The sequence below is a fragment of the Engraulis encrasicolus genome, chromosome 13 (assembly GCF_034702125.1).
Source record: "Engraulis encrasicolus isolate BLACKSEA-1 chromosome 13, IST_EnEncr_1.0, whole genome shotgun sequence".
NCBI classification, from domain to species: Eukaryota; Metazoa; Chordata; class Actinopteri; order Clupeiformes; family Engraulidae; genus Engraulis; species Engraulis encrasicolus.
In genome coordinates this window covers 23833897-23856031 of record NC_085869.1, presented here as the reverse complement: position 1 = coordinate 23856031, position 22135 = coordinate 23833897, and the positions used below count along the sequence as shown (strand labels likewise).

At 42.4% G+C, this 22135-nt stretch overlaps 2 protein-coding genes across 2 annotated transcripts in view; one reads left to right on the top strand and one right to left on the bottom strand.

Annotated features, from left to right (window-relative positions):
• Positions 1 to 22135, top strand: part of zgc:66484 (uncharacterized protein LOC327557 homolog) — a 43379-nt gene that overhangs the window by 7321 nt on the left and 13923 nt on the right. The window lies entirely within an intron of this gene.
• vil1 (villin 1) overlaps positions 1 to 22135 on the bottom strand; it is a 28474-nt gene that overhangs the window by 3133 nt on the left and 3206 nt on the right. Inside the window, exons 3-15 of the mRNA XM_063213487.1 lie at positions 16909 to 17020; positions 15675 to 15749; positions 14898 to 15094; positions 13122 to 13230; positions 10261 to 10371; positions 9216 to 9421; positions 8756 to 8834; positions 5669 to 5767; positions 2106 to 2259; positions 1756 to 1856; positions 955 to 1092; positions 451 to 609; positions 34 to 213 (exon numbers count right to left, since the gene is read on the bottom strand). Coding sequence (XP_063069557.1) covers positions 34 to 213; positions 451 to 609; positions 955 to 1092; positions 1756 to 1856; positions 2106 to 2259; positions 5669 to 5767; positions 8756 to 8834; positions 9216 to 9421; positions 10261 to 10371; positions 13122 to 13230; positions 14898 to 15094; positions 15675 to 15749; positions 16909 to 16992 — 1692 coding nt within the window. The 5' untranslated portion in view covers positions 16993 to 17020. The remainder of the gene's footprint in view (positions 1 to 33; positions 214 to 450; positions 610 to 954; positions 1093 to 1755; positions 1857 to 2105; positions 2260 to 5668; positions 5768 to 8755; positions 8835 to 9215; positions 9422 to 10260; positions 10372 to 13121; positions 13231 to 14897; positions 15095 to 15674; positions 15750 to 16908; positions 17021 to 22135) is intronic.

Genomic DNA, 22135 nt, shown 5'->3' with positions numbered 1-22135 from the left:
ATTCAAGTGAAAAAAAAAATAAACATTGCGTACCTTTCCACACCACATATAGCAGCAGTTTTCTGTTTTGAGCACAAACACGTCATTGGAGTTGAGGCTAGAGGAGCGAGGTGGGACCTCGATGGCACGGGTGTTGAACTCGTTAGTGCCGTGAACGTGGAAGAGACGCACAGGCGGCTGGAGGTCTGCAGCGTCTCCTCGGGAACTTCCTTCCTATTAAAAGATGGGGGCAGCGCAAGGAAGTCAGTGCTTGTCAGGTCTTCCTATTATCAGATAGTGGCAGTGCAAGCGCAAGGACCTGCTGGCCAGGGGCCTATACTACAAAGCTGGTTCAGGAGTAAACCAGGTTAAGTTAGCAAAATCATCTCATAGAAGAGCCTGGAGTCCTCATTTTACTTTAGAAACATAGGAAAACTGATGCGTGTAGGATTTGCCATCAAACATTCGTACCTCGTACACGACCATCTTGCCCTTGAACATGGCCATCAGGTGAATTGGTTCTTTTCCCATGGGCACTCGCACTTGGACAGGTTCTCCATCGTACTGCTGGTCTATGGCCACAGCGTGGTACGCTGAGGCAGCCAGTTCTGCTGTGCTGGCATGTCGTCCCTGTAACGTCACACAAACCGATTGCAGTGACATCCAGGCACTGCTCAGGTTTCATGGAATAGTACAGTATTCGGTTCAAAGCAAGTTCTGGAATATTCATTCCGTTTACATGTGTGGAGGAGCATGACACTGCTTGAGTATTCCCGTTATACGGCCCCATTTAGAATGAGTAAGGAGTTAGCATTACTCATGCGCAAATCCGAATACAGCCAATATTCCGTTTAAGATTGGAATGTTCCCTGAACGTAAATGCACCCATTATGACAGTTCCATCCTCTCAACAAAATGGAGGATAGGGTGGGGGAACGCTGACACACTGGGGAAACAAACATGAGTTGCACATACCTGCCACATGTAGAGTAGGTAGTGCTTTTTGTTGTTGACTTCATATTCGTAGAGGATGAGGTAGCAGTCTCCACCATAGAAATGGCCCAACCACTTCCTGTCCACTGGTACCAGCTCATTGTCCTCTACCCTCCACACCTTTGTTTGTTTAAGAGAGAGAGAAAATAAGAGAGAAACGGTCAAGTAGCAGCGTTACAACAGTAGAGAAGCAGAGAGTGGGTCCAAAGCGTGTAATTGAAAGCAACTGTAGCTTGGAACTTGGAAATCCAGTTCAGTTAAAGTCCCAATTTCTTACGACTAAACTCTTAGGATAGCATGCCTTGGATGAAAATGGCACTTGAGGAAAAGTGGACTGCATTTATATAGTGCCTTTCCACTCCTTCGAGTACTCTAAGCACTTAACATTGTATGCCTCACATTCACCCACTCACAACGGTGGCATTGGCTGCCACGCAGGGTACCTACCACCCTGCCACCAGGAGCAATTTAAGGTTAAGTATCTTGCTCAAGGACACATCAATGGGGTCAGGAAGAGCGAGGCTCGAATCTGCAACCCTCTGGTTGCTGAACAGGCTCCTCTACCACCTGAGCCACCACCGCCATGGGGTAGGGAGTTTCAAAGATCCTTTAAGCATGCATGTTGATTTAGATCAGTAGTTCTCCGTAGTATTTAAAAATAGAATTGACTAATGCCCCCCAATGGGAACTAAGCCCTGCCCCCCACTCAGCTGTAGCCTTCTCAACACCCCCTGAGGGGCTGTAGCGCCTCCGTTGAGAAACACTAATTTAGACGGTCCTCACCGTTGATACACCTGTCCCATCGTCCACCATTTTCTCCTTGGCGGCCAGGTCCGGTCTGGCATGCATGGATGTGGCATCGAATTTGACCTGTTCGACCTTGGCTGGAAGTACACACAGTAAGGGCTCATTTAGTAAGTTCTTCAATCAAATCACATTGTTGGCTTACATTTTCTTGAACGTATGGTGTGTAATATTCTCCTTCTCATCATGAATTAGTAATGACTTTAACTGGGACTTTGACGTTAAAGCAGAAAAGAAAAACGAAGGGAAAACGTATACCTTGCGTATAATACTTGTATGGTCTTACCTAAACCAGTAGATGAAAAGTAGGCCATATTTTGGCTTCTTACCAATTTTCCCAGGACTGTTTACTGTGCCAAGGCCCACGGTCTGGTTCTTTGTTGTCCACTTCTGAAACAGCTGCTTGAAGAGGGCAGACTCGGATCCATCGTTCACAGTCTCGACATAGGTTGTGGTAGGGTAACCCTTTGCCTTTATGTAGGCCTGAGAGATGGGAGGAATGTGGGTTAACAACAGCATTTACATTTGCTAGCTTTATTCTATGTCGTCTGTTGGTGCCATTTTTGTTGGTCTATTTAGTTTTAGCATCTCTATTCAATTCAAAATGACAGACACGAAGAAAATTCATCTAGTCATGTACAGAAAGTGTACATTTCCAGGTGACAACAAAATAAATTGGTGTTGGTAAATATTCATGACAAATTATAACATTTGTGAATGGGTAGTATGCATTCTGTAAATAAACTACTACAAAAAATATAGCTGCAAGCAGCAATGCGGGGCCAAGCAGTAAACTTGCCAGAGCCGCCACGGCAACAGAAGGAACTGCAGCGCCCCCTTTGGTCCAAATCTCGCCAATGTTGGTGTGCATTCCTTGGACGAGAGTGTGATCACGTAAACCAAGTTTAGTTTGAATCCGTTGAAGAGCTGTCGAGATATGAGCTCACTTCCTGTTACCTGTTGGTGGCGCTAGAGAGCTTGGGGTCTGGATTTTTTTGTGGGAGGTCATGGGATGGACTAGAATGTGTGCAAAAAATCCTAACAGAAATTGACTAACGGTTGCTGAGATATGACCTCACTTCCTGTTTTGCCACCTTTATGACAATTTTGATTGGCTGTCACCGGCAAACAACAAGAGGTGTTCAAAATTCTTTCCTCTCCCCCCTCCCTCCCTTCTTCCCTCTCTGTCCCTCTCCCTCTCCCTCTCCCTCTCCCTCTCCCTCTCCCCCCTCCCTCTCCCTCTGTGTGTGTGTGTGTGGGGGGGGTGGGGGGTGGGTTGCAGGGGCTGGGGCAGTGGGGCTTGACCCCCTGCCGAGAATGGTGTCAGTGAACGTGCGCAAGGGGAGCAGAGGAGACAGAGAGATGAGAAAAAATCCCTCCATTCTTTCCACAATTTTGAATGGCTGCTGTGAGCTGATAGTTTTTTCAATCGTTACGAAAATCCATACCTGGGTGCAACATGGTGTGAGGATGACCTGTGTACCAATATTTTGAAAATTGGGAGTACAGTTCAAAAGCTACAGGCAAAAATGTAGCTAAAATTTTGACCTGCTGGTGGCGCTACAGAGTTTGAGCTGGGGATCTGATTTGTTTTGTGGTAGGTCATGGGCTGGACTACTATGTGTGTACATAATCCCAGTCTAATTTGACAAAACGGTTGCTGAGATCACTTCCTGTTTCGCCACTTTTACGACAATTTTGATTGGCTGTCACGGCTAAACGATAAAAGATATCCAATATTCCTTGAGACCCCATGTGTAGCTCAGTCCCGAGATACTATATACCAAGTTTCGGGTGAATTGGTCGAAAATTGTGGGAGTAGTAGCATTTTTATTGAATTTCACAAAATTCAAAATGGCGGAAAAACTATCCTGGCGGAAAATGACGTCATAGGGTGCGTTGGATTTGTCTTGGCCCAAGGATTCCAGTGATACCAAGTTTATGAAAATTGGCCAAGCGGTTCAAAAGTTACAAGCAGAAATGTACCTGCAACTTTGACCTGCTGGTGGCGCTAGAGTGTTGGGGCTTGGGACCTATAAATCGCTGTGGGTGATGCTGAGTCTGCCCCGAATGTGTGTGCCAATTTACAGCATTTTCCTACCTACGGTTCTATGGGCTGCCATAGACTTACAGTCGGAGAAGAATGGTGACTAGATAATAATAATAACAAATATAGCTGCAAGCAGCAATGCGGGGCCAAGCAGTAAACTTGCCAGAGTCGCCACGGCAACAGAAGTAACTGCAGTGCCCCCTTTGGTCCAAATCTCGCCAATGTTGGTGTGCATTCCTTGGAGGGGAGTGTGATCACGTAAACCAAGTTTAGTTTGAATCCGTTGAAGAGCTGCCGAGATATGAGTTCACTTCCTGTTACCTGTTGGTAGCGCTAGAGAGTTTGAGCTTGGGGTCTGGATTTTTTTGTGGGAGGTCATGGGATGGACTAGAATGTGTGCAAAAAATCCTAACAGAAATTCACGAACGGTTGCTGAGATATGACCTCACTTCCTGTTTCGCCACTTTTACGACAATTTTGTTTGACTGTCACGGCTAAACGATACAAGATATCCAATATTCCTTGAGATCCATGTGTAGCTCAGTCCAGAGATACTATATACCGAATTTCGGGCGAATTGGTCAAAAATTGGGGAAAAAATTGCATTTTTATTGAATTTTACAAAATTCAAGATGGCGGGAAAACTGTCCAGGCAGAAAATAACGTTATAGGGTGCGTTGGATTCGTCTTGGCCCAAGGATTCCAGGGATACCAGGTTTATGACAATTGGCCCAGCGATTTAAAAGTTACAAGCAGAAATGTACCTGCGACTTTCACCTGCTGGTGGCGCTAGAGTATTGGGGCTGGAAACCTATAACTCGCTGTGGGTAATGTTGATGCTGCCTCAAATATGTGTGCCAATTTACATCATTTTTCTATGTATGGTTCTATGGGCTACCATAGACTTACAGTGAATTTTACAAAATTCAAAATGGCGGCATTTCCCTTCTGCGTTGACATAACTTCATATAGTGCGTTGAATTCGACTTGCCCAAGATTCTAGTGATAATAATATATTTTACATCGTGCATATGGTTTAAAAGCTACAGGCAAAAATGTAGCTAAAATTTTGACCTGCTGGTGGCGCTACAAGGTTTGATCTGGGGTTCTGATTTTTTTTGTGGTAGGTCATGGGATGGACTACTATATGTGTACAAAATCCCAACCTAATTCAACGAACGGTTGCTGAGATATGACCTCACTTCCTGTTTCACCACTTTTACGACAATTTCGATTGGCTGTCACGGCAAAACGATAAAAGATATACAATATTCCTTGAGACCCCATGTGTAACTCAGTCCAGAGATACTATAAACCAAGTTTCGGGCGAATTGGTAAAAGATTGTGGGAGAAGTAGCATTTTTATTGAATTTCACAAAATTCAAAATGGCGGGAAAACTATCCAGGCGGAAAATGACGTCATAGGGTGCGTTGGATTCGTCTTGGCCCAAGGATTCCAGGGATACCAAGTTTCTGAAAATTGGCCCAGCGGTTCAAAAGTTACAAGCAGAAATGTACCTGCAACTTTGACCTGCTGGTGGCGCTAGAGAGTTGGGGCTGGGGACCTATAAATCGCTGTGAGTAATGCTGATCCTGTCCCGAATATGTGTGCCGATTCTCATCATTTTCCTACGCACGGTTCTATGGGCTGCCATAGACTTCCAGAGGAGAGGAAAGATGTTTAATAATAAGAATACCAGCTAATACATTAGGGGCCTTCGCCAGCTTCGCTGCTTGGCCCCTAATGAAGAAAACCTACTAACTCTATAGGGGCCTTCGCCAGCTTCGCTGCTTGGCCCCTAATAACATTAATATCTACCTGTTGGTAAGTGAAAACCTCACCTCTGCTTTGTCCAGAGACTCCGACCTCTCTGTCTTGGAGGCCTTTTTCCCTTTCCAGATGAAGATCCGTATCCCACCCTGATCTAATAGGTAGCAGTCCTGTTGAAAGGAGACAGAATTTAGATCCTTATCCCACCCTGATCTAACAGGTAGCAGTCCTGTTGAAGGGAGACAGAATTTTAATAATGGACTTTTTTAGGTTGAAATGAGGTCGCTGTTTTGAGAGTTTGAGATGGTTGTGTCAATGAGAAGAGCTGAGGAAATGTAGATGGTTTGAGAAGCTGTCTCTTCTTATTGATTGTCCACCATGTTTTGGATGGCAGAGATTAAGATTGTCCATCTGGATCTGTGGGATAAAGCTTGGCTGTCATTCATTATTTTTCAATTAATCCACAATTGATTGTACGTGTGCAGTAAAATCAGTGAGTGTAGTGAGTGCAGACTAGTACAGCATATGTTTTTGGAAGAAAAAAATCCACAGCAGCTCTCAACTGTGAAATGTATCTGGTATCAGACAAGAAAAAATGTCATCCATCTCAGAAGTAGTAACTTCAACTTTGACATCTAGCTACATTTCCTAATATGGTGAGATGAATTCTCAGTACCAAAGTGTGGCTAGCTTGGTCTCAGCTGCCTTGTCATTCTACGCATGGCGTATACGTACAGTACTATGGAAAAGACTGAAGTGTCAAGCTCTGTGTGAGGAGTCAGCATTTGCATTTCAGTGTGCCATTGTTGAGGTCTTGTTGAGTATGCTATATGGATCGTCTTAACTCATTTACAGTGTATTTCCTAATGTGTGTGTATATATTGCCCATCATTGTATATGACCCATTAAAACATTTAGGCTACTGGAGTCGTGCTTTTTCACGTAATATTTTCTCTGTAAGTTTGGCATTTCCCTTAGCCCTTTTTTTTAGTCTGAGGTTTTATGTGTTACTTCCTCTTTATTTTATTTTTTAGTGAACCACAGCCATTTTGAAGAAGTCAGTCCAAGAAAACAAAAATAGCTTGAAGTGGTTTGCCTGTTCATCTCATTTCTGTTTCACTGTGTAACCAGTCTACGAAAACGAATTGCATTTATGGCAAAATGATAATAGTGGCACTGTATGTAGGCCTATTAGTTAAGGCATAGGCTATGTAATCACTGAGAGCAATTCAATTGCATTGAACTTTACAGCCAACAAGTGACATTGGAAGACTACCAAAATAAATACACCATATAGATCTTTTTGATTGGTGCAGGGTAAAGAGCTGTTTTTTCTTTTCTATTTGCTTGAAATATTGCCTCAGCCGCTGTCTTGCTGTAAGACTAGTTAAAAGAGGGAGCATGTCGCTAAGCTAGTGAAAGTCAATGGATCTGTGTAGCATACTACAATGCTACACGGATCCCTTGACTTTCACTAGCTTAGCAACATATTCCCTCTTTTAACTTGTCTTAAAGCAAGACAACGCTTAACATGAAAAATAAGACACTTTACCAATTTATAAACCCCAGCCAACGATTTTAACTGTATTAAGCCCCAAAATAGTGGCATACCCCTTTAACTTGACGCCCGCGTCATGCATATGACACGACAGTGTCATAACCGTGTCATATCGCAGTCATGGGCGTGTCATAAACATGTTATGACTGTTGCCATGAAGTGACATGAAATGTCTGACAATGACATACTGTGACTGTGTCATGACACTGTTATGACATGGTAATGACAGTGAGTGCATTACAATATGCGACCTTGCCTCCTCCACTTGTGCTTGTCTCCTCGTCCCGCCTCCTGGCCCCTCCTCCATGGAGAAAACGATAAAGTTTCCCAGATGTCAGCCTAGCCACAACAACTTTTGAGGGACTGTTTTTCATTCATTCACCATCCCAATTCACCTTTGGCTAAGGCCCGCCCTAAAGTGCTTTTTGACCAATCACAGCGCAGCAAAAGGACGACCTCGGACAAACCTCGGACAGTTTTGACAGCGCTCCATTGAACTCAATGCTGAAATCGCATGTTTTCAAGTAGCCTAGTTAGCGAGATACGGCCGTATTATTATTAAAATATGATTGGAAATTGTGCCTGGGGTATTTGTGACAAAGGTGCGAGTTTCCCCGCGATGTAACAGGTGGTAATCGCTTTCCTCTTTACCTAAAACCGGATTAATATTACTAGCAGTTATAGTCTGCCTTGAAGGGTCTCGGCAGCCTCACACTCGACTAGAAAGCACACGGATCAAAAACATGCTTTGTGTGCTCCGATCATGCCACCATCTCATTCGTGTCACTTCTCAGTAAGGTTGTGAGCAAACCGCGAACCTGTTTCAGAGTAGGATTTTGGATTTCTGACCTAATTAATGAAGAAACACCGCTAGCAAAGTTAACTATCGGTCACGGCAGGAGTGTTTTGACTAGCAGCTGATGGACGTGATTTTGTTATGCTACTGAGGATATAAACACCAAACGTTAATGTTACACATTGATGTGGTAGCCTTGAAGATGACTAGGAACAGCCATCACGTTGTGTGCTTTCGTTTTCGTCTAGCAAGTTTGAGGCAGGGCTCAAAAGATATGCGAGCTCAGCTTACCATGGTGCTGGTTACAATGCCTATCGATACCCATGTGAGAAGAGTCCATAACAACAGCTGTGATGCATCGCATGACCGTTCAGAAAATAAATACTTATATTCACAATGAATGGCGTTTTTATTTATTAGGGGTGAATAACTGCTGCGATTTGCAGTCACTGCATAAATCACGTTGATATCTCAGCATTGAAAGTTTATCTCTCCGACCTAGCAACTGTAACTAAAGAGGGCGGGGCTTAGCCAAAGGCGAATTGCAAATGAGAAAAATACTTTACAATTGAGCTTTTGCAAGATATTGAAATATAATGCTGTTGTCAGTGATGTCATCATGACATATTACTTCCTGGTACGAGTAGACAAGCACAAGTGGAGGAGGCAAGGTTGCATATTGTAACGCACTCACTGTCATGTCATGTGTATGAGACACCGGCGTCAAGTAAAGCAGGACTGGGTATACCCACGTTCTACGTAGACTACACCACTGCCTAAAATTGTTACAGACGCCAGCCTTACCTCATGCTGTAGCAGGTCCTGAGTCAGAGGTTTCACCGCAACCTCCTGAACTACCAGGTTACCCTCTGCATCTGAAATACTGCTCAAAGACACAGAGAAAACATAGTCATGGAGACAACAGTAAGAGATGGATAAAGTATTTTTTAACGTCTTCTGATACAGTACATAGTATGACTCCTTAAACACACTTACAACAATGGCACTTAAATTGGAATGATAAGAGCTGCCCAATTTGACATTCTCAATTTAATTTAAGAAGTATGAGATGTCAAAAGAGTTAGTCATACGCGACTGGATCTTCAGTTCTAATTTCAACCCCTTTCTTCATATGACAATGGTTACATGCCAAGATTGATTGTGATTTTCTCCAGAAAGCCACCGTTTACATCTAAACTCTTTTGATTAAGATGAAGGAGAAACTTGTCTGATACGAAAGACATGGTGAAGAGTCTGCACGCACTGAAAGAGCTTGATGCTGGACTTGAGTTTCTCGTCGACCACCTCGTCCGGGATGGGCTCTCTCATGTCCTTCCTGTTGTCTCCGAGCACCTGCTTCATGAGCTTCATGGCCTCTTCGGACGCCTTCTCATCGTCCCCCTCCACCACGGTCACCTGCGCTCGGCCCCCTCGCTCTCGGTCACGGATGTCTTTGGCCAGGTTCATTCCCTGCAAAGAGACACCACCAGTATTATGCTGACAAAGAGGTCTTTTATGTCAGCTATAGCTATAGTTTCAGTGAGGTAATGGAGAGTGTGTAGGGTATTTTGGATATTGCAGCTAATGCACATTTGACATAGCAATATCTCTAAATCGGGACACATTTGGACAATAAGGCTTTGTCACAAGATAAAGGAGGTGTTATGAAGTTTTAAAGTCTAAACTCAATTTTGACCAATATATGAAGAGTTCAGATGCAAAAACCCCTAAGTGCCTTTTCAGAAAATAATCTTAATTCATTTTTATCTAATACAAAGCTATCAAAATTGCATATTTTAAAATTGTATTTGTATAATATAACTATTTATATGTATTATCAAGTACATAAATGTAAACCAAACCAACAACAGGGTCCTCTAAAAATATAGAAGTGCAGGTCTTCAGAAATGGAGTTAGGGGGTTTTGCATCTGAACTCTTCATATGTAGTTACTGCTCTTTGCCTTTTTACAGCAGTATTGCTTTGTAATGTATGGTATTATACTGTACATGCATAGCATGTAAAATGTTGGGTGCATGTAGAGAGCTGACATCTAGAGAGTCACAGTGTATATGCTGGATTCATTTTTTTTTTAATTCTTGTAGAATTACTCGGAAATTAAGTTGAATCTGGTGCGCTTTAATAATAATAATAATAATAATAATAATAATAATAATAATAACTTGGTTTTATATAGCGCTTTTCAAGTAACCCAAGGTCGCTTTACAAAAGGAGAATGGGAAGGGGAATAGAGGGAGAGGTGAGGAGGGGGTAAGACTTGATCACTGCTCTAAGATGTTGGCTACTTGCCCTCAGTCTCTCCATGTGGTTGCTCTGTGGTCCGTTCCACTGGATGACGAGGCTGCCCAGATCCAGCAGGAACACGTCCCCTTTGTTGAAACTCTTCCAGCTCATGTCCACCTAGGCAGCAAACAGACCAGGCTTTAGACATAACTTTGGGTAGCGACAAGTGTTGGTGAATGTCTGATAAACTGGTAGTTAAAATATGTGCAGTATTGTGGCAATGATATCATATTGCGATATTGCAATAGCCTATGTCTGTGTACTAGCAACAAAAATACTACTCTCATTCACCTTTATACGGAAGTAAACAGTCCTGTTGTAGCTATACGTACTACAGTACTTGCCATCTTTTGCCTTGATGCCATCAGATGTTGTAATTTTAGGAAATTAAGTACAGTATATTACTTAAACTTTCCTTTGCTCTATCTCCCTTTTCTGGGTGCTGCCTGTCAAAATTGATCAGTGAGATCAACTAAAGCTGGAATGTCATATTGGCTATCTCAGGGTACAAAATAATCTGTTAGCCATGTGTTAAGCATTGTCATATAATTGATAATTCTATGTAAATGACATGGCCAAAGTCTAAATTAAAAATACAGTGTATTCGGGCATGGTATTATCAAATACCCACAATATGTATCCAGGCGCTCGTTCTTATGATGAGATTGAAATTATGGTTGTGTGCCATCCTTGAGCTACATTACAGATGTCTGCCACTGGGAGGCACAAGATTGCGCATCCTCGTGAAAAAAGGAGCAGCACCGTTCTCTAATGTGTACACTTGCTTGACAGTAGTGTGTGAGCATAGACAAGACTCCTGCCTCCCACACGCCATGGTGAAGGCAAGGGTTATTAAATTCATTGACGTCGTAGAGTATGGTTGCTTAGCTATCAGTGTACTGATGACGAGGCTGGCTTATGTGTGTCATCCACCCTGGCTTTAGTGGCTCCATGAGTAATTACTTAAAAACAGAGGGCTGCCATCTTTCTTATCAGCATTAACCCATTCATGAACTGTGATTTCTGTGAATTTAGGGGGTGTAGAGCCTCACAGAAGACAATCATAGAATTTGGATAGAGACCCAAGCAGATCCTCTTTCACTTAGCCCACAATTTTCAAGTGAAAACCATGAATGTGGTCCCACTTCAAATGGGCACAATACTACGAAAATTGTGGTAACATGAGCATGCTCTTTTAAAAATAAGGTCCTTATAAGAAGCTCAGTTTTAAACAAAACTTGTTTTTGAAGCCCTTTCATTCCTTGCCCAAGGAACTTAGGGTGCTGGTATGATCTTGGGCAACTATAGTAAGTGAAGGGCTCTAAATTAACACCAGCCAACTGGCCAAATGCTGGTGAAATTTCAGGTTGGCTAGTAGAAACCGCCAACCTACTAGCCCCTTTGACCCATTAGTGTGTTTGGCTAGTAAGATTAACATCTACTATCCATATTGGCTGGCGGTGGGGAAATAAAGTTAATCTAGGGTACTGAGTAAGTGTTAAAGTATTTCTCGCCACCTGCCCACAGCGCGGTTAATGCTCAGCACTCTATTTTCAGCTGTTTAAGCCACAAGCCTACCTGCTTACAAACTCAACGCTGTGAAGCTCGCTGGTTACAACTCTTTTTTTGGGCATGAAGAACTGAACTGGTCTCTGATAGCTGAAGGAGTGTCCTCCTGAGTATGTCCATGTGCCTTATTCTTTATGCCTTCATACTCTTGACCCTGACTGGCAATGACTCAGTGTTTTCCAGTGGGCTATTGTGAAAGATTGGAAGGTGATATGTCAAACACCCTCCCACCCCCAACCCACACGACACGCACGGTCACCCTTTTCTCATGCACGCACACACCCCAACCCACTTTACGCACGTACGCATGCACGCACACACACACACACAGGCCCTGTGCCTGTGTCTTCTCTGCAAGGCTTCTGTACATCACCTCCCACCAGCTTTGCCTTTGTTGCTGCTGGTGGTGCCTTTTGTACGTGGCGTGACCTGTTTCTAAACAGGGTGAACTGGGGCGCGTGAGCGAGGTGAGATGTGAAGTGTGTGAACAGAAGTTGCACTCACAAACTGCGTTTCATTATTTATTTATATTACCACCATGTCCAAAAAGCAAACGCGTTTCGGCTTTCGGTGGTACCACGCACTGATGAAGGCTTGATAGCCGAAATGCGTTTGCTTTTTGGACATGGTGGTAATATAAATAAATAATGAGACGCAGTTTGTGAGTGCGGATTTTTCTTCCTTAAGTTGATACATTTTATTGCGCACCCAAAGACTTTCGTTTTTCCAAGAAGTTGAGCGCGTCCTTTGCCAAAACAGAAGTTGCAAGCATAGGCCAGGCACGCTCAAGCTCAAGAAAGGTGGCAGTTGCTGTCTTTGGGTGCATGTCAAATAGTCTTTCAGATGTAATACAAAGAACCAACCTGTTGAGCTTATTCACAAAAGACCATCGCATCATGTCCCAATAATATGTACAAACGTGTTTCAGCCTGTTTTTTCAGCGTGTTTTTAATAATACATTAATTAATCCATTATTGTGTTCTATAAATAATTATGTAATGACTAATAAATGTGTTTTAATGATTTTATAAGTGTTTAGTATGTTACTATAAATGTACAAGAAACCATTAGTTGACTATTAGTTAACTATTTACAGTATATTAGCGGAAGGTTATTGTGACGTGCTACCAACTTTCGTAGTTTGCAAATAAGCTTGTGTGTGTGTGTGTGTGTGCGTGTGCGTGTGCGTGTGTGTGTGTGTGTGTGTGTGTGTGTGTGTGTGTGTGTGTGTGTGTGTGTGTGTGTGTGTGTGTGTGTGGTGTTTTCTGCTACAAGCGTTTTCTGCCACATCTTCTCACCTCCCCAGCCACCACGTTCTTCTTCCCCTTGACATGCAGCAGGCGTTTGATGTTGTACGTGTTGGTCTCCACCTGCTTCATGCCAGAGGCCACACCTCCTTTCTTGTAGCTGTGGGTTGGACAGCAGAGGGATGGTAAACAACATAGTCAACAAGAAGAACATTTGTTTTCGTTCCATCATTATGAAGTGGTTCAGTAGGACTACTGACGTCGTACACGCCGTCTCTTTTTATATAAGTGTATGTTGTAGCTGAGGGTTGGACAGGGGAGATACAACATTTGTCTATTGATGCAATCTGAATATTGCCCCCAATCTCATATATAAACATTTCGATGTCTATGCGTTGTTTTATCCGTCAACTCTCTCGTAGTTTGTAAGTGTTGTTTGCTGTAAGACTACCACGGTAGGTGACATCTTTCAATGTGACCTCACTTTCCTTGTAATTCAGATACTGGCCTTGTTAGCTCTCTTCTTTCTCTGCACCTGCCTGCTGTGAACACCTCAGAAAGGGGGTGAGGGGCCTGGAGATAGGCCTTTGTGGCCTATTTTGCCTCCTCTCTCTCTCAAGCTATTAAATCCTGCCTCTGAATTCTTCTGAAGTCTTAAACTTTAATAAGTAGTAAAGCCCAGTTACTATCACTGTCTTTCCCCCTTGAGGTCAAGAAGAATATTTGTTTTGTTCGTCATTATTAACTGGTGCAATAGGACTACAGTCGTGCGGTCTGTCTCTTTTTTTCTATGTCTGTTCTTAGAACTGCAGAAAGCAGAAGTGAGCTCTTCAGTCTTCTTAGCCAACTTCCCGTTGCTATTGCTGTCATATTCTTACACATGCTGATGATGTGCTGTTGCACAACGTTTCCGTCAGTGGCTCATCTGCCACCATTTGGGTGTGCTTGCTTCCAGACAGCATTAACCACTGAAAACTCACAGGAAAAGGACTTGGCTGGTTATGTTTTTGTGTGTGTGCATGCAAGCGTGTGCGTGTGTGAGAGAGAAAGAGAATGGGTTTGGTGCAGCTAATTCATTCTGATAAGAGTGAGAGAGTGTTTGTGTGGTTGTGTATGAGAGAGAGACAGAGAGACAGAGAGAGAGGAGAAAGTGTGTGTGTGTTAGAGAGTGAGTGAAATAAAGTTGGTTTGGAAGGAGAGGCAGCACAGCACATGTGAGGGAAAGAGAAAGAGATTGTGAGACTCTGTCTGTTAAGAGAATGGGTTTGACGCAGCCAGGCCTGCCAAAAGGGAGAGTCAGTTTGTGTGTGGTAGCTGTAGATGGGGTTGCCGACGGGCCTATTCACTATTTGCTGAAAAATACTCAACTACATCATAATAACATTGCTATGACATTACCGAGAGCCTTAAGTAACAGATTAAGACATAGCCATTATAATTTTGGTGACAATACGGTTATAACATAAGCTCTGCGCTAATGTTTGGGACACATACACCTGAATTTGGCCAAACGAAGCAAACTTCGCCATTCATTCCTAGGAGGGAGGCGAAGGCAAGCAAACGGAAAGTGAAGCGAAGCGAAATTATTCGACCAAGTTAAATATTATGCAAATGAGGAGCGAATTTTCACCTGTGGCGGCCAATCAAATCAACAATATACTGTTTCATTCCATTTCATTCACTGTGACGACCTGATAATGGTTTAGCTGTCAGAATGGAACACTGAATTTCGCCTCTCTTCGCTTTGCACATTTCGCCTGTATGTGTCCCTAGCGTAAGGGGTTAATTTGGGTAGGCTACAAACGAAGCTCCTCCTCGTCCACTCACATGATGCCCTGCTTGAAGTATCCCCTGAAGGTGGCGCTCTCGTGCCCCTGTGTCTCGCGGTGCTGCACGGCCACGCCCCCCAGGTGGTCGTCCATTAGCGTGGTGTAGATGGCCGCGCACCCCTGCTCATCCTGAGACGTGAGCTTGCCCAGCCAGTAGTGGATGTCATAGGAGAAGGAGCTGCTGGTCTTGTGTGTCTTGAGTTAGTAGAATAGTACAGTGGAGTAGAGTAGAGAAGAGTACTTGTATTAATCCAGAGGGAAATTAAAGTGTCTGACGCGGCTCACTCACATAAATACACAAATACAAAACATACACAAAGACCTAATACACATTATTGCACATTGCAGTAAACATACAGCTCATATTTGGGTACATCTGGGTACAGAATAGAGTATAATACAGTTGATGTATTGAGTAGAATGGAGTTACTTTGTTTAGTAGAGTAGGCTTAGTTTATTGAGTAGAGTGGCTAAGTTTATAGTAGAGTAGAATTACTTTGTAGAGTAGATTTACTTTATTGGTTCTAAACAAAATCAAGGTGTCTAGTAGAATATAATACGTACAATACACATTTGAAGACAGGTCAAACATTTCACCCAACCGCATTCATACAGACTTTAAGGCAGATCAAAAAGTGTTGCAGGGGATATCAGAAAGGGGATTAGTAGCTTCTTGCTGGATGGGTTAATGAATGACCACAAAGAGAAAAGAAAACTAGGCTGTGATAAGGGCTCTGTTTATTAATTAATAACTTATTATCTGATGGATACTTACATAGAGTATTACATAGCTGTCCCCCTCGAAGAACTGGCCGTATGCCTTTGATGGGAAGGGCACCAGCTCCATGTCCTTGTGGAGAAATGTGAAAGACACTTAGAGATAAACAGTACATGAATTAAGTTCTAATGTTGAGAGGAATGGGCCTGTTAGTAACCTACTTACTAACTAGTCTCTAGCAGCAAGTTAATTTTCTTACGTTTCTAAATTTTATCAAATATTATCAGGATCCTGTAGATCAGGGGTGGGGAACCTTTTTCATTTGAGGGACCACTTCAAATTCTTAAAAGTCCTCCCAAAAGTCTCCCAAACAGGATTTGTCCCATGCACTTTTGGCCTATATTGAAGGCAGCCACCTTTAAGACAGACCCCACCTTCTCTAGGTATCAAGAGAAGATGGGGTCTTTTGTAAAGGTGGCTGCCTTCAATATAGTCCTAAAGTGCAGGGGGAATTCCTGGTTTGTGTTCATAGTACAGCCCTTGGAGGACTTTTACGGCCCTTGGAGCAACTTGAAGTGGCCCTTCGAATGAAAAAGGTTCCCCACCCATGCTGTAGAAGGTCACAGAGATTAGAGATACTTACTAATGATGAACAGATAGGACATGTGAACAACCTGTTACCTACTAACTAGTCTCTAACAAGGTTGCTCTTTGGTACGGAAGGAATCGATGGCGTTCCAATTCACTGTTTGCTGAGAAAGCTCAATTGTATCATAACATTGCTATGACATTAAGGGCAACATCAACCTTAAACTTCGACTTTTTTCGCACACCTCAGCTGGCAGGTGCATCGGAGATGGCCCATGGGTCACTCAGCAACAACTTAAAGAAACTCCCGCACACTGACCATTTCGCTGTTCTTTCTTTAATAAACAACGTTTCGGTACTAGACCTTCATCAGGCAATCTCTCTTGCCTGATGAAGGTCTAGTATCTAAACATCGTTTATTAAAGAAAGAACAGCGAAATGGTCAGTGTGCGGGAGTTTCTTTAAGTTTTTGCTAACATCAACCTAGCAAAACATGCTCTCCATGAAAGGGTCAAGTATCTCAGTACTAGACTTAAAATTAGTTTCTAAATGTAATTTAGTTTCTACATTTAAGAGGACAAAATACTGTGTTATCGTTAGCCTGTAGATTAAGTTCTCATTTCTGTGCTTGCAACATTGATGGTGTGTAGGTGATGGTGTGATCAGGATGGATGATTCAGCAATTGTTTCATTGCTCTTTTACCTCCACTCTCCATATCTGCAGGCCAGGGGTGGTTTTATTGAGGACTTTTGGAACCTCCGATTTGACTTGAATCTTTGGTGGCATGATGCCAACTTCAGCTCCTAGGAAATACCTGGGTGTGCACAAATGAGGGTAAAGATTTTAAGGATACGAAATGGAGATTGCTCAACAGTGGAATTAATGTCATACACTGATAAAAGTCTTCTTGTTGTCTAAAGTTCAAGAGAGTCCTTTTGCACAAGCCCTCAGTAATGCAGGTGCAGGTGTGAGGCAGGAGAAGCTGAATCAATGAACAAAATTCAAGAGACACCGCACACTGCTTTCTTTTCTTTACTTTACTTCTCGGAGCAAACAACGCGTTTTGCCCAATGCGTCATCAGGTTCGCTCTCCTCTTTGTCTCTTCAAGAGATCATAAAATGAGATTAACGCACATTTGCTGTTATGCTGGGCATTTGTTCTCAAATGGGGGTATTCCAAGAAACTGGCCCAGTAGTAAACCATGTTAAGTTAACCTTGAGTGACGTAGTGGTACATTAAATAGTCTAACTGAAGACCCACAACTTCTCATTTTCTTAACTGAATGCATATGGGCTATTTATTAGCAAGTTTACCACTTCCTGTAGGCTAACTTAGTCAGGTTTATCTCTTAACCATGTTCCTACTCACCAGGCTCACTGTCTTTCTCAATGGCCTTTCCAGGGGTGCATTTCTCAAAAGAGAAGTTGTTAGCCTGTTAGCAACTTCGGTAGTTGCCAATGGGAAAATCCATTGAAAACAACAAAGTAGCTAATGAAGTAAGCATTTGGAGAAATGCACCCCTGATAGATTGTTTTCTTCCCCTCTCCCACTACATCTACTACTGACCTGACCACCCGTTACTGGAAAGATACTGACAGTACAGTAAAAAGCATGTGTACATAATTATGCATGTAGGCTACTTTGTATATAAGGCAAAACCCAAAAGTCTGTAAATATCCATTTCAAAAAGTATTTTCTTTGAGTAATCTCAATCAAAAAGCCACCTAAATGTATAGAAATATAGCATTTTTTGTAAATTCATCACGAATACACTAATACACTGCTACATTGTATCTGAACCCTTCATACGCACTGTATGTCTCCAATGAACTGCACTCTGCCCACAACTTTGCACTGTCTGGTCAATTTAACTGGTTGCTACTGAGTTACGTCAATGTGAGCTCCAGTTTTTTCAGGGCCATTTTTTCTAACCCATTGCGAGATAATAATGTCCAATCACATGATTCTGTGCCCATAAATGTTAGCTATAGGTTATAGGCCAGTCAATCTAGCTCTAAAAAGGCCCAAACCCGGGACAAATTGCAATAGTAATGGTTCCTACTTTTAAGTGATCCTTAAACCCCCTTGTATCACATATTAAAAATCTACAGCTTTATATTTAGTGCAACATACTTTTTTTCAAGGTCAAAGTTGGCAGATTTCCCATTAATTTCTCCATAGGGAGACATTATCTGAGCTACAAGGTGAATAGGGTAAAATTTTAACCTATGACATATTCATTTGAAACTTTCACAGTTGGTAACTCACATTCAGACAAACAATTTTTGTATTGCAAGTTTTCTGAAATATGATTATGAAATATGCAAATGACATATTAACATCTGCATCACATCTGCATCACATATTAAAAATCTACTTTCATCAATTCAGTGGAACATACTTTTCCCAAGGTCAAAAGTATCTGATTTTACCCACTTAATGGCAAAATGCATTGGAAATCTGCTACTTCTGACCTTCAAAAAAGTATGTTCCACTAAAGTGATGAAGGTAGATTTTTCATATGTGATGTAGGCTGGATTAAGTATCAATAAAAAGTGTAAATCAATACTTTTGCAATTTGTTTTAGGCCTATGTTTTGCCTGTTGTTGCATAATTTATCACATATTTAAGAAGATGTGATCTCATTTGCATATTTAATCATCATATTTCAGACAACTTGCAATACAAAAAATATTTGTCTTTGCTTGAGTAAATTACTGTGACAGTTTCAAATTGATATCTCATCGTTTCAAATTTTAGCCTATTCCCCAAGTATCTCCTATATTGTCTCCCTATGGAAAAATGAATGGGAAATCTCCATCTTTGACCTTGAAAAAAAGTATGTTCCACTAAATATCAAGCTGTAGATTTTTAATATGTTATTTAGACATACCTAGGGATTACAAAAAACTTGGAATGATTACTATTGCAATTTGTCCCGGGTCAAACGCTAGATTGACTGGCCTATTAGCCCTGTTCCGATCAGCAGCATGGGTGTAACAGACATGGGTGCAGCCGCGCAGCACACCAACCACACGACAGGAAGTGAAAGCCACTGCTGCAAGGGAGAGTCTTCACCAAATTTACCACTGAGCCTGTTTAACAATTAAGGTCACAAACAAACAGCTGCCTGCAAACAGCTGCACACATTTTGATGTTCAAGAGAGAAAGAAGGTGGATCCACATTGACAAATTAAACAGATAAAGTTCACAGTGAAATTGGCACTGTGTTGTAATTTCTAATGTTAGTGTGGATTCTTCCCCACCGACAGGTAGACAGCAATTGAGTTGATTATATAACCTTTGTCTTGGCAAAGTGGTGTCAGTGGGTATGGTGGTCTTTTCACCACAATCGGTGTGTTTTCAGATGTTAGTGGGGTGAAGTTCACAGACTGATCTACGGCTCTTTTTAACATGTTAAAGGTGGAGTTGCAGGTATGACATCACTTTGGGAGAACTCCTCCAGGATTCTAAGGTTCTACATAGATTCCTATGAGACTGCGGAATCCCCAACATGATGTCATAATAGTACATAATCTTCAAATGGTTAACCTGAAACCCCACCTTTAAGTTGATCACACCAGGAGGTAAACAATGATCATAGCTCTCAAAGCAAGCCGCACTGTCAGGTTTTCCATGATAACTTACAGGAACTAGCAGGCCGACTGCGAGGGGAGATAAGATAATCGGCAACCTCTTGCGACTTCTCTTTGTCAAGTGAACCATGACAACCCTGACCTGCTGTCGCCTTTTTGCCTTAATGACTGCAGCGTTCATGCTCAGCCCTGGTTTCAAACTGACAGGCCTTGAGTTTTCTTTGACATAGGCATAGTAAGCCACTACATGTGGGTAATTTGTAGCCTGGGAACTCCCATACTGCCTTTAGTTCTACACAATCGTTTCGATCTGAAAGACACTTGTGATTAGGTCTGGTGGTAACCAGGCAAGGTAATTTGTAGGGGCTGCATTTGTACACGCTTCTTAAGAATGATACTTTTTTTTTTGTCAAGAAGAGGGGTGGCCGGGCAGAGTTTCCTTTCTCTCTGCCTGATATCAGTCATTACCCCAGAACCAGGAACTTGAGTATTGAGCACACCATTGACTTGCGTTGCATAGCTATTCTCTGTCTTATTGACAGCCTAGAATGCAGTAATCCAAATCTACTTCATCCTTGTGAAGATAGTAAAACTGGAGCTTTAGACATCCCTTTGCAAGCCTCAAAGTTTAACTCGACTTTAAAAATGAATTGTTTATAAGGCTGTATATGCAGATCAAGCTTGTGGATAACGTAGCGCTGACAAAAGCAGGCTTTGTGCCTCCCTCAGGGAATCGTGCATTGCTTTATGACGAGCTGGCCATAAATCGCAATTCTGCCATGTTTGCCTCCATTTAAGGAACAGCCTTCCCAGCTGTGTTAATAACCCTCATGAGCAAATATAACCTGCTCTGCTCTGCTCAGCTCCCACAGGCCTTGCCCCCACCGTGTATCATGTCTACTCGATGTATGATCATCATCCAACATCATACTAGTACCAAGCCAAACCGCACAACCGCCAACAATGTAATACTATAATAAAAGCAGTAAACACCCCGTACCACAGGGAGATCTCATAACAGTTGGCCTACTAAATGTCATCGAGGCACAACGTCATTAAACTCAGGCTACAAGTCTGTATATTTAATGCTTACATTTTTTTATTGATATTCTTAAGTTAACGTTCTCTGGATGTTGTGTGAAGTTTAAGTCTGTTGCCTGCCATCCCCAGGTCACTCATATCCTCAACCCCACCCCATATCCCACCTTCAACTTTACTAACCTTAGCCGACGCCCGAGCCCCTCTAAGCCTACTAGCCTACTAAGCCTTCGTAGTAGTGCCATCTCACTGGTTATCATCTTTTATGGATTATAATCAACTCTTATCCTCTAATTACATTGATTAACTTGATGAGTTGCAATTTATGATCGTTGTATTAATAATCCTTATATTATGCATTGTATGGTTTTACTTATGCAAGGGGGCACGGGGGCAGCCGTGGCCTAGTGGGGGAAGCCGTGGCCTTGTGGATAGAGAGTTGGTCTTTCAATCTAGGGGATGCAGGTTCTAATCCCCCCTGACTTCTCCCTACATCTCCATCCATGGCTGAAGTGCCCTTAACCCCTTAAGACACGGTATTATAAATGAGCTGTTACCAGAATGGCAATGACCAAGTCGTAATGTATTACTAAAGGCCCTGTGCACTGTCATAGTAGTGTAGTACTATAGTAGTTAAATTTTAATGTCTATTACAGCGTGCCACAGGAGGTACGGTGCGCATTAAGGGGCTACGCAAGGCACTTAACCCCACACATTGCTCCAGGGACTGTAACCAATACCCTGACAAATAATAACTGTAAGTCGCTTTGAATAAATGAAAGCGTCAGCTAAGTGCAATGTAATGTAATGTAGTAGGTTCGATAATTACTTTTAGACACTTTCATGCTCACTGCAAGTTAAATCTAATGACTTGCAGTTGCATGAAATGAGCGATGTGAGTATAAACCTGTCTCACCTGCAGTAGGATACTAGACTTCTCACACAACCTTAGGTGACAAATTAAGTGAGAAGTTGTGCTTTCTAATTGATGTTGATTGTCGTACGTGTAGTGTTTGAACCTCTTACATGTGCAGCTATGCATCCTTTGATTTTGTTCTGTTTGGACTTTCTTTTGCCATGGGTACTGTACATGAGTTTGTTACAATGTAGAGTGTCTTGTAGTGAATGCCGCGTGGAGCTGTACAGTTGCAGCATGGTGCCTTGGATGATTTGTATGCTTGCCCATAATAAAACGAGCTATTTTATGAGCGTTCTTATCATGCTTATCGTTCTTCAATCAAACTGCTGTCCAGAGGTCTGTGGTGGGGATGGTAATGTTCGGATGAATCACTTC